Source organism: Kogia breviceps, chromosome 10 (genome assembly GCF_026419965.1).
Source record: "Kogia breviceps isolate mKogBre1 chromosome 10, mKogBre1 haplotype 1, whole genome shotgun sequence".
Classification (NCBI taxonomy): Eukaryota; Metazoa; Chordata; class Mammalia; order Artiodactyla; family Physeteridae; genus Kogia; species Kogia breviceps.
The window spans coordinates 46,464,161-46,476,087 of NC_081319.1; the positions used below are offsets into that span (position 1 = coordinate 46,464,161).

Sequence of the window (11,927 nt, forward strand, 5' to 3'; positions counted from 1 at the left end):
CCATTCCAGCACTGGCACGTCATTCCTGATCTTGCTTTGTTATAAGCTATCCTCAGAGAGGATACACAGAGGGAGAAAAAAATTTGGTGCAGAAATGAGGGGTTTGCAGACAGAACCGCTGGGTGAGGACAGGCAGCGACTAGATGCGTCCTTGTGGGTCTCAGTCTTTTCGTTGCCCCGAGGCCTCTGCCGGGGCAGGAAGGGTGCCCTTGTGGAGGGTGTGTCCAGCAGTCCCCAGGCCAGGGGGAATACAACTATAGGTGCCACGGGCCCCTCCCCTGCCAGCTGGTGGGCATGGGCCTCCACGTGCACAGGCTAATCCTGGCTGCTCGCCACTTCCTGGCTCGGGGGGCTGCTGTTATGGTGGACATCCCTGACTGTGGGATGGTACACTCGTCTTCACCTCACACCTGACCCCCCTGAGGCTTCCCTCGGTCCCAGGCAGACCCTCAAACCGATCACAGGATCCATGAAGTTCCTGGGACATCTGCATGTGGTCACTCTCAGCTGAGGCCTCTTTGTCCTGACTTAGTGGGCTTGGGCCCACAGCCCCGTCCCAGCCTGTCCACAGGCCTGGCTCCTGGTCCACAGTCCTCTGGGTGTGTGGAAAATGAAGGGATGCAGCACCCAGGTCCGGGCAGGGCCAAGGAGGTGTGGGGAAGCCCTGTGTCTTTATCCCTGTTCCCTCACCTGCTCTGGCACAGGGCCTGGCTGAGTGGAGGAGATTGCTGGTAAGCTGCCCAGAGACACCTCCTGGCCTCCAAGGCCCCTTCTCCCTCTCCTGTGCTCCCCATGGGGCTCTTCTCCTTGCGCCCCTGGCCCTTGTGGAAGGGGGTCAGATGCCTGGCTTCTCCTAACCAGTCAGAGCTCTATCAGGCTCCAGGCAGATGTCACCATTTGGGGGCAGCTAGACCCAGAAGAAGGCAGGTCCCAGCCCAGAGTCACCCAGCTAGTGAGGACAGACTCCTGTCCCCGGCCTGGCCCCTGTCCACTCTAACAGCCTGTTATCCTGGCCAAACTCGGGGCAAAACAGGCAACCTTAAGACAAAGGAAGAGGCCAGTCAGAGGTGTAGGTTTGGGGTAGCAGAGAGAAGCCCCCTGGGTGGTCCCTGCAGGGGGTCCATGCTGCCTGGGCCTCCCTTCTCCAGGACCCTCTATCAGCTCCCATGGTCACTACCCTTCCTATCCCAGCCCCAGCCAGGGCCCTGCTGTCAGCCCGCTGCAGCTCTGGCAGTAGCACCCTCTCACTCTCTCCCAGCCCTGGTAAGCACGCCTGGCAACAGGGATTGTCTCCATTTCACAGGCCAGAAAGCTGAGTGAAGGTGGGAGGGGAAGGAAATTATTTGAGGACATGAAGTAAATTAGCTGAGTCTGGAAGTCATGTTTCTGGGATTTAATCTACATTTAGGGAATTGGTATCAGAGATGAAGGAATAAGATACCAAGCCCTATGGGCTGCAGTCTGGAGCAGGGGGCAGGAGGCAGAAACCAGGACACAGAAAGCAATGACATAACAGATGTGCTGTGATACACTCGGTGGTAGGGGAGATCCAGGGGATGGAGGCCATTTCTGGCCAGAGGATGGGATGGGTGAGTTTCAAGAAAGCTTCGGGGAGTAGCTCGCACCAGGATTAACAGTGAAAGCGAGCCCTGTACTTTACAGACAGTTCCATTGGAGAAAGTTGCCAAAGTTGAATTGCACTGGATTGAAAATTTGGAGACCAACTGTGGCAAAACTTAAATGTCAGGTGTGTGGAGGTGATGGGGAGCCAGAAAGGTAAAAGGGGGACACCCAGAGGTGCTTTTGGAAAAAAAAAAGTCTCTGGCAGCAGGGTAAACGGAGGGCCCACAGGCCCCACATGGAGAGAAATGTCGAGTTCTGAGCTATGAGAAGGGCAGCGGGGGGTCGGGGGGGGAAAGGGGGGTGGACAATGTTCAGTGGCACCACAGGGGGTCAGGCTGACAGAACTCTCTCCCCATGGGGGAGAGAAAGGGAGGAGCCAGTGTGTCTCCTCTGTATCTGCCTCGGGGGATGGGGTGGATTGTGGTGTCCCAAGCAAAGAGAGGCAGGGAAATCAGGAGAAGCAGCTGGTTCAGGGCAGAGGTTGGGGGGACAGATGCTGAGTTCTGTGTGGGCCAAACTGAGTCAGAGGTGCTGTGAGACCCCTGTGGGGAGATTAGGGGTCTGGAGGTAGCAGAGAGCTCTGAGCCCAGCGATGGTTGTGGAAACCAAGTGAGGCATTGAGATCACCCCGAGGTAGGGGTGCAGAGGGGAGAGGAGGGCAAGGAGGAGGGAACTTGAACAACTCCTACATGAAAGGCAGCCCTTCTCTAGAGCTGCTCTATCCAATACAGAAGCCACTAGCCCCACGTGGCTATTGAGCACTTAGGATGGGGCTAGTCTGAACTGAGATGTGCTCAGTATCAAGGGTTAAAAAGTACATACCAGATTTTGAAGGGAAAAAGAAATGTAAAAATATTTCATTAATACCTTTATATTGACTCCCTGTTGAAATGCTAATATTTTAGATATATCAGGTCAAGTAAAATATAGCATAAAAATGAATTTCACCTCTTTCTTTTTACTTTTTAAAAAATGTGTCAACTAGGAAATTAAGAATTATGCGTGTGGCTTGCCTCATACTGCTATAGGATGACACTGTTCTAAACCCCGAATTCCACAGGATGTGGAATAAGTGTTGAGGAAAAAAAACAAAAGCAGAGTGGGAGGGTGGAGACTAACGTTTGCAAGATGCTGCATTGTCCACCGTAACCAGTGTCTATACTGCAGGACTTGTCAAGGCATGTATTAGCCCCCAAACTGAGTTGCCCACAGATATTTCCCCTTCCCTGGACTTCCTGTGAGAGGCAGTTTCTGCAGAATCCACTGTGAGAGACAGCGTTTTAAAGAGAGAATAAGAAGCCTGTGAGGTGCCTAGAAGGAGGCCAAAGAGCAGAGAGGGCAAGCAGGTCAGAGAAAGGGGTGGTCTGGGGCTTCAGAGGGGTGAGAGGAGGTGGAGACCCCAAGGGAACCCCCTAGTCAGGCTTGCGGCCACCTGGGCAGAGCTCACTGCACAGGCGCAGGCGGTAGCGGAATCGCACCTCGTGCCTGGGCTGTATGGTGCCAAAGCCCCAGCGCTGGGGGTCCACGGGTGGCACAGGTGTGTCAGGGTCCACCAGCTCCAGGTCAAAGTGTGTGACCATGAGCAGGACAAAGAGCTTCATCTCGCTGAGGGCCAAGAACCTGCCAGGGCAGATGGAGACACCCAAGCCCCATGGCATGGTGTAGTGGTGGATCTTCTTGCCTGCCTTGTAGAAGTCTACTTTTCGGCTGCCGCTGGGGCTGAGGAAGCGATCGTACTTGAAGGTGGTGGGCTTGGAGTGGATGTCGGGGTCCATGTGCACTGAGAGATAAGGGAAGAGGGCCAGGATGTCTCCATTGCGGAGGAGGTACTCCTGCCCACTGGCCATCTTCAGGCTGTGGTCACCGTTCACCACCCTGAGGAGGGCCGGCGCGGCCCCCAGCCTCAGTGTCTCTTCCATCACGCTGTCCAGCACCGGCATGCGGTGCAGGGCACTGACCTTAAAGTTGAAGGACTGCTTGGCCTCCAGCCTGGCCTCTCCCAGGACCTGGGTGGCCTCCTCCCTCACAGCTCTCATGGCTTCTGGATGCTTCAGGAGGAACAAGAGGGCCCAGAAAGAGGTAGGCCCTGTGTTACCCTGGGAGGCCCAGAGCATCATGAAGTTGAACTTGTCCTGCATGGCTGGGGCGACTCCCTCCTCCCTCAGAAACTGAAGCATATAGGTGATCCAGTTGCTTATGCCGTACTTCTCCATGTTGTGTTCCACAGAGAGCGTCTTATGGAAGAGACGCTGGAGCCGGCCCACTTCCAGCCACTCCCTGGGCCCCAGCAGGGAGTAGACAAACCTGGGGAACAGGCGGTCGAACTTGCGGAACTGCACGAATAATTCCTCTGCCTGTAGCAGGTCCTGCTCCTTGTCCTTTGTGTAGCCGAACAAGCTCAGGTAGCCGGCCTTGAACAAGATGTTGTAGCAGAAGTGAAAGAGGCCATCCTCACGCCAGCTACTGGCATCCAGACTGGGGCCTGTGGGCCCCAGCATAACCAAGGACAGGCTGTCCAGCATGGCTTTGTTGAGCTCCTCCAAGCCATCCCCCATGAGGTGCTTGGTGCTGGCTGAGTGTATCATCTGGTAGTCTCCCTGCACGGAGCGGTATCCAAATACCTTTAACACCAGTTTTTCCGCATATTCCAGAAAGTCTAGTCTTCTCCGCGTATCCTTGACGATGGGGCCAAAGGAGAGAGGGTCCATGACAAAGGTGAAGTACCGGCCCGCTAGCTGCACCGTGAATATGTCCCCGTGTTTAGCCCGCATGTGCTTCAGAAATTCAAACATATTCTTCCGGAAAGCCAGAGTATGGCCCAGCCAGGGCACGGAGCCCTTATCCAGAGGGGGCTCCTTGGGTCTTTGTTGCCGGAGCAGCTCCTGCAGGCACAGGTACCCCACAGTGGCCACCATCAGAGCTCCCAGCATCAGACCCCAGAGCACCATGGCTGTGCTCTTCCAGGTTGAGCTCCTGACACGTTGTTCTCTGGGTGCCAGAGAGTTTGGGAGGTCTTGACAAGTTGAGGGTAGAAAAATCTGTCCACCTGGACCTTGCCCGGTGACTGCAAGTTACAGTAAATAACCCTGGCGAGACAGTACCTGGGAGCAACACATTCCCCTGGATTTTGTTAGGACCTTGCCTTGTGGGAGGAGGAGGCGAGACTAAGAAAAAGCCCAGAAGGAAACCTCTAGGTATGGTCACAGCCCCCTCACCAGCTTCAGGCTTTGTTCTGACCTTTTCAGACCCAGCTCCAGCATCTTCTCTGCCAAGCCTTCCTTGAGTTCATCCTCACCCCCGTGACTCACTGATTATTCACTCCTTTATTTACTCATGAATTCATGTATTCATTAATTTGCTAGTTCATTCAGCAGAAATGCACCGAGCACTTACTGAGTTTCACATCCACCTCTTCCTTTATCTTTAAAAGACCCACAGAACCTCCCAGACAGAGGACCCTTCAAGCACAGGCTCAGACTTCAGTCTCCAAGCCTCTTGCCAATTGGCTTGCATACTTCTCTAGCAAGAAATACAGACTGGGAATCTTGGAATTATGAAATGTCAGAGATGATAGGGACTTCAAACAAACTGTTTTATTTTACAATAAGGATCTAGGTTCAGAGTGTAGTGGGGACTTTTTCTGACACCGGCTCTAGCTTGGGTGAGGTGAGTTGACAGTTTACTGGGGATCTTCTGTGAGATGTCAGGCCAGGTCCCTGCCAGCAGGCCCAAGAAGGAGAAAGCTGTGCCGCTGACTCTAAGGGTTTAGTCAAGCAACCTAGCTCATTGTTGCAATAGGTGATGAGGTTCAGTCTCGATTCAACCAGTTCTGATAACCCCCAAGTTACTCTTTAACTTCCTAAATGACCTGAAAACAGGGACTTTGTCTCCTCAGATGACCATACAATTCCTACATCCCCTCTTGAGGGAACTCCCTTTGCCTTATGCAGCTCCTCCCAGCAGGAAGCTGAAAACATCCACACTCTGCCTCCATAAAGTACTCTCTGATTGCTCATGGCAACCACAGCAAGTACTCAGCTCCACCAACTCTAAGGCCTTAGAATATGGTCAGAAAGGGAAATCCCGGGACTTCCCTGGTGGTGCAGTGGTTAAGAATCCGCCTGCTAATGCAGGGGACACGGGTTCTATCCCTGGTCCAGGAAGACTCCCACATGCTGCGGAGCAACTAAGCTTGTGCGCCACAACTACTAAGCCTGCGCTCTAGAGCCCGCGAGCCACAACTACTGAAGCCCACGCGCCTAGAGCCTGTGCTCCGCAACAAGAGAAGCCCGTGCAACGCAACAAAGAGTAGCCCCGAGTAGAGAAAGCCCGTGCGCAGCAACGAAGACCCAACGGAGCCAAAAATAAATAAATAAATAAATTTTTTTAAAAACAAAAAAAGAAAGGGAATTCTCTGGTGATACAGTTGTTAGGAGTTGGTGCTTTCACTGCGGTGTCCTGGGTTCAATCCCTGGTCAGGGAACTAAGATTTTGCAAGATGTGTGGAAACAAACAAACAAACAAACAAACAAACAAACAGAAACTGTGGGTCAACTCCAAAAAGCTGAACTTTGTCCCTCAGTTGTTAATGGATGGCAGCACCATCTTACATTCATTCTCACATCCATTTATTCATTTACTCACACCCACTCATCCATTCATTTCCCCCTTTCTTGGAACAGCATCTTCTAGCCATTCAACAGATATTTACTGTGCACTCAATTGCCAGAAATTTTGCTACAACCCTAAATGAGATAGACCCTGTCCCTGCCCTGTTGGAGTTTATGGCCTTGACCGAAGAAGCATATCATCACAATTGTGTTAAGTGCTGCAAAGAAGGGCAGAGTGGGAGGCTTCCCTGGTGGCGTAGTGGTTAAGAATGCGCCTGCCAATGCAGGGGACACGGGTTCCAGCCCTGCTCCGGGAAGACCCCACATGCCGCGGAGCAACAAAGCCCGTGCGCCACAACTACTGAGCCTGTGCTCCAGAGCCCGCGAGCCACAATTACTGAGCCCACGTGCCCCAACGACTGAAGCCTGCACGCCTAGAGCCCGTGCTCGGCAACAAGAGAAGCCACTGCAATGAGAAGCCCGCACACCGCAATGAGGAGTAGCACCCGCTCGCCCCAACTAGAGAAAGCCTGCGTACTAAGACCCAACGCAGCCAAAAATAAATAAATTAATTAAATAATTTTTTTTTAAAAAGGGGCCAGAGCGGGAAGGAGGGTGGGGAGTCAGGGAGGCCACACTGATCAGGTGGTAATTAAGTGGAGACCTGGAGGACAAGGCCAGGTCAATGTGTGCTGTGTGTAAGGGTGTAGGGAGACGTGCTTCTAAGGCATGTGGCAGGGTCGTTCCAAGGGAGCCTATGTGGCCGGAGTGCTCAGAGGAGGGGGAAGAGTCTCCAGCTCAGTGCGGTTTCTGGCTTTGACCCATCACGCTGCACTGAGCCCTTTCCACGCCAGCAGGTCCAGCCACCCATTCGTCTGGGTCCGGGCCATTGAAGGGTGGCCAGATGGACCAGCAGGTGGAGGCTGGCCTGCCCCTGGGAAATCGGCCCACGCGGCTGCCCTCCCAGTCCTCTGGAATGGCCGGGGCCCAGTGGGGCAGAGTGAGGATCGCAGGCCTGCGGCAAGTCTCAGCCTTCCCCACTCCAGCCACACCTCCGGGTGAGGGTGGGGGCGGAGTCACCATGGTGGGCGGGGCAGTCGAGGAGAATCAACGATCAGCATAGGCGACCTCCGGGCTTGCTAGAGCGGCCTTGGGGCCTGAGGGCCGGAAAGGCGGTGACGTACTTCCGTCTCCCGCCGCCTCCGTAAAGGCGTCTTTAGGTAGGCGCCGCAGGCAGTTCTCAGTCCGCAGGCGCCCTCTGTCCGTAAGTCGGCGGAGCTTTGCGCAGAGGTCTGTGTCTCTCATTTCGTCTGCGGAGCAATCAGTAAGGGAGTGGGGCTGGGGTGGGGCGGGTACTTGTCGGAGAGAGCTGACTCCTTCCCGCCCACTGTGATCGGGAGAAGGAAGGCTTCATTATTTACTTGCAACAAGTAAGAACACCAGAGCTCTTTCCCAAAGCAGTGTCACCCTGAACAGCAAAGTTGGGGAAGGTTTAAGCTAATGATACATGCATATTTTCATGCATATTCATGAGGGGGGCTTGAGGGGAGCAGAATTTAGCATAGAATCGGGGCAAAGGTAGACAGAGTCCAAGCTTTAGTTGATTGAATTCAGGAGGGTTGATATCTTAATTCCATCCTCCACCTGGGTGGGGGGGGGGCTTTAGTTCCTGCAGAACTCCAAGATATGTTATTATGTATATCCCTTGAGGAACTAGGAGGCTGCCCCAAGGCTGCACTATGGTTTCTTGACTGCTCTTACCGTGTTTCTGCATTCCCTCCTTTAAGATCATTAATTACTGAGAGCTGTTCAAGGGCAAGCGTTGCAGCCAGCTTAGATCACAAAATGGGTTAGGCCAGAATGGGTTCTCAAGAAAGTCATTCTTTGTTCTCTTTCTCAGGGGACCCCCTAACCTATCTGCTTAGACCGCTGCTGTTTCCAACGCGCGCGCGCTGAGAGAAGCCACCACTTAAGGCCACAAGCCTGGGAATTCTCTTATACGAGCCCGTCCTTTCTGTTATCCTTCAATATTTTTTGTGCTCCTCTGTTGCTCACCTCATTTGCACATTACATGGTGGGCCGGAGGGTGGGATGAGTTCTTTTTTTGTTTTTTGGCCGCGCTGCGCGGTATGTGGGATGTAGGGTCTTAGTTCCCCCACCAGGGATGCGCGAAGTCTTAACCACTGGACCACCAGAGAAGTCACTGGGTTGAGTGCGTTGACCCACAGGGCTCAAGGGGGTTTCTGGTGCCGTCAGATCTCTTGTCTTTGCATTCCATACATGGCCCAGAACTTTAAGCAACTGTGCACGGGCCAAAGAATTCGTTTACCTGCTGTGGTTCCTCTGGGCATGCTCTAGACCTGATACACTGGCTAGCCCTTGAGTCTTGTTTGCCCTTTGTTCCAATTCTGGTTGATATTGACTCCTCCCCCAGTACTAGCCACTTCCTGCCCACTGCCTCACCCCTAGGAGTCAACAGCAGTACCTTTGAAATGGAGATGCAGGGAAAAAAATTACTTCACTCTACCTTTAGATCTGAAAGTGGTCTCATTTAACTTAGAGCTGGGCTTATTTATGGCTCCTCTTCCTCCCTAGCTTTCAAGTTTTCTTTTTTCCAGGAAGAGAAGGAAACCCATCCATAGCACCTGGGTTCTTCACAGCCTGGCCCCAGGTTAATTACCTTTCTCCTAGTCTGCATCTCATGTACCAGGTGACAGTGAAGCCAGTGTAGGATTTAAAGGGCAAACCTGGATTCTTGTGTCAACTAACTCTGTCACCAACTCACGACATGATATGGGACGTTTCATTTCACCTTTCTGGGCCCTGCCGTTCTGCTATATCAAACAGGAGGCTGAACTTGAGGTAGTTGCTGGCAGTGAGATGCCATTATAAAGGTATTGGGCTGTTCATTCACTAAGACGCTAAGAGATTTGAGGGCATTTAGTGGAAGTGAATGAAGGAATAGGATGGGGATTGGAATAATTGACATTGGGTGCCTATTCTGTTCATGGCCCTGTGCTGGTCATCCCCATTGCCACCGTGACCACTTATTTTTTTTACCATTTAAGAATTTTACCATTCTTTGAGAATTTACCATGAGCCAAGAATTACACCAAATGCTTTACATGTTTTATGCAATCTAGTTCTCATAACCCATATCAGGGATCTCCAGGACCACTTTCACATTCAGAGATTCCCTAGAAGAACTCACAGGACTCAGCATATAGTTTTACTCATGACTAAGATTTATTACAGAGGTGTACTAAGCATACATAGCCAAGTCATAAGGGAAAAAGACACACATGGAGTCTGCAAGAATCCATGTACAAGCTTCCTAATGCTTTCTTGAAAGAAGCATTTACAAGAGAAATTAGAAAATACCTTGACATGGACGAAAATGAAAACCAAAACCTATGGCCTATAGTGAAATCAGTACTCAGGTGAGAAATTATAGTTGTAACTGGATTTCGTCAATTATAGAAAATGAATATAATTATCATGAATTATGAGGTGATAACTCTGAAGGTGATTTTGGCATGACTCACATGTCAGAGGGTGGGAGATGGTCTAGGGTGTTACACGTTTTATAAGTAGCAACTTCTGAGCTAACTAGGGATGAGCTGAAGTGTATAGTGTGGGAAGACATGGGGAGGATGGGAGAAAAGGTGAAGTAATTGTTGCAGAGACTGGTCGTAATGATCAAGTGGCTGTGGAAGGAAAGAAGCGACCTTGGTTGGGAAGAAGAAAACACCTTAGACTCTGAAGTCGGGGGCAGAGGGGAGGGATTGTTAATCTATCTTAGGTTTTGTCTGTGGGATATCTGGCAGATTTAACCCAGGCTTTTGTCACTACCCCCAGTTTGACTACTGGCCAGCAAATGATCTTAGTTTAAAAACTCTCAGAATCCTCCCAATAGCCATTAACTCCAGAAAGGAACAGCCTCATCAAGAAACAATAGAACAGGATTAACTTTATGGACATTGATGTGATTCCCTTTAGCCTCATACTGTTATGTTGGACTCTCTTGTACATTTTTCACAGATCAGTGATTTTTCTAAATTCTCTAGCATGAATGGTAATGGACAATTGTATTGCCCTGGATTTTTTGCTAGCCAGTTTAGCTGGGATATGTGCCATTGCTAGTTTTTCTTGTCTCACCTGGATTAATGACACATTTAGTTGGCTTGACTCTGGATGTGGAGCCTGACATGGCCTTTCCTCCAGTGAGCCTGGTTATACTACTGTGAGTCGTAATCATGGTCACTCTTGTCCAATGCTACCTAAGACAAATGGAATATATTTGGCCCAATCCTCTATCTGTACAATTAATTAGAGTATCTGAGGACCTATGTGGTGACGTATGCTCCCGAGAATTCTTTCTGTGTTAGAAGTTAGGAGGTAAAGTTGGGGAAGGGAGGGGAATTGCTCTACCATGGTGCCCTGGCAATTTCACGCATATCTATATAGACCGTGCAGGCAAAGACTTGAACTATAGCTAATTTGAGTCTTGGCAGATCATCTTGTGTTCATTCCAGAACATGAGAGGATGAGGGGAACTTTACAAGATTTTGAGGCCATCTCCCACTTCTGTCCCTATCCCTGTGGGAGGCTGCCATGAGACAATGTCCTTGCCTCCCAGATTCTGATGAGGTATGAGGCTTTCTGCCCCACTCTCCTCAGGTTATAACTGCAGACTATGACACTGTTTAGGTGCAGTCTAAAACTGTCTCCTCAGCAAGGCGTATCCCACGACCCATGTTGCAGTCATCCAGCCCCCTTTCATTTCCGTGTCATTGTTTTGGGTGTGTGGGACAAGGATGTGGGGGAACTGGGATATTTGGCTACTCTTCCTTTTGCTGTTTATGTAAGTAATACCTTATATGAATCTAAAAATGGCATATTGTATCTTTACTGGTCAAATCAGTTAGGAGTTGGCCTTGGCCTTGGCCTTGCCTGCTGCTGTGTGTTTGACAGAAGAACAATAGAGAGGGTAAAAATATATGGTTAATTATGATAGACTATTCCTCTCCTCTTTAGTTTTCGAAAAAATTTTGAACCAAACGCTAAGCATAGTCATAAGAGACCTCTTTTCAGGTGGACAATGACTTAGTCATCAGTTATCTGAGGGCTCCTTGTTCTGAGCTAAAACTCCTGTAATTGTTTTGTCACCAGTTCAGTTTTCTCCATCTGGTCCCAAAGAAAATCATGGGAACATTTTTTTGTATGCTCAACCTTCCTAGTGATCTTCCCCAAGTTAAGAGTCTCTGCTTCCTTCTCAGCACTCACAGACTATCAGCTAGTGTCCCTTTATGAGTTATTCCAGTATCCTCTTAGAAACCAACCAACCAACCAACAAGCCTGGGAGTTCATCTGAGGTCTCCTCTGCTCTGTGACTTTTCATAGGTATGGTATCTGTAAGATCTCAGTACCTGGGTAGCTATAATGCATCTGAACCTGTAGACTTGAATTCCTGTGAATCAGACATCATCTTCCTACCTTGTTCATCCAAGAGACTGAATATACAAATGGACAATGGCCAAACCATATAGAACAATAGAACTCTGACCCACAATCTGCAGCAGCCCGTCCAGGAAACCAGCCCACTATCTGCAATAACCAGTCCAAGAGTTCAAACTACTATATGTAGCAATCAGACCAGGAAGCCAAAATAACCCCTGTAGTAATAGGCCTCAA

General features: G+C 50.5%; 1 protein-coding gene across 1 annotated transcript; it reads right to left on the reverse strand.

The window, feature by feature from the left end:
• Positions 1-3,035: 3,035 nt before the first annotated feature.
• CYP8B1 (cytochrome P450 family 8 subfamily B member 1) lies at positions 3,036-4,571 on the reverse strand. Its single transcript, XM_059077134.1, has one exon. The coding sequence runs from the start codon at positions 4,569-4,571 to the stop codon at positions 3,036-3,038; it is 1,536 nt and encodes a 511-aa protein (XP_058933117.1).
• Positions 4,572-11,927: the final 7,356 nt, after the last annotated feature.

Bases quoted from the DNA above. Each gene is read 5' to 3' on its own strand.
- CYP8B1 (XM_059077134.1), bottom strand. From the start codon at position 4,571: ATGGTGCTCTGGGGTCTGATGCTGGGAGCTCTGATGGTGGCCACTGTG.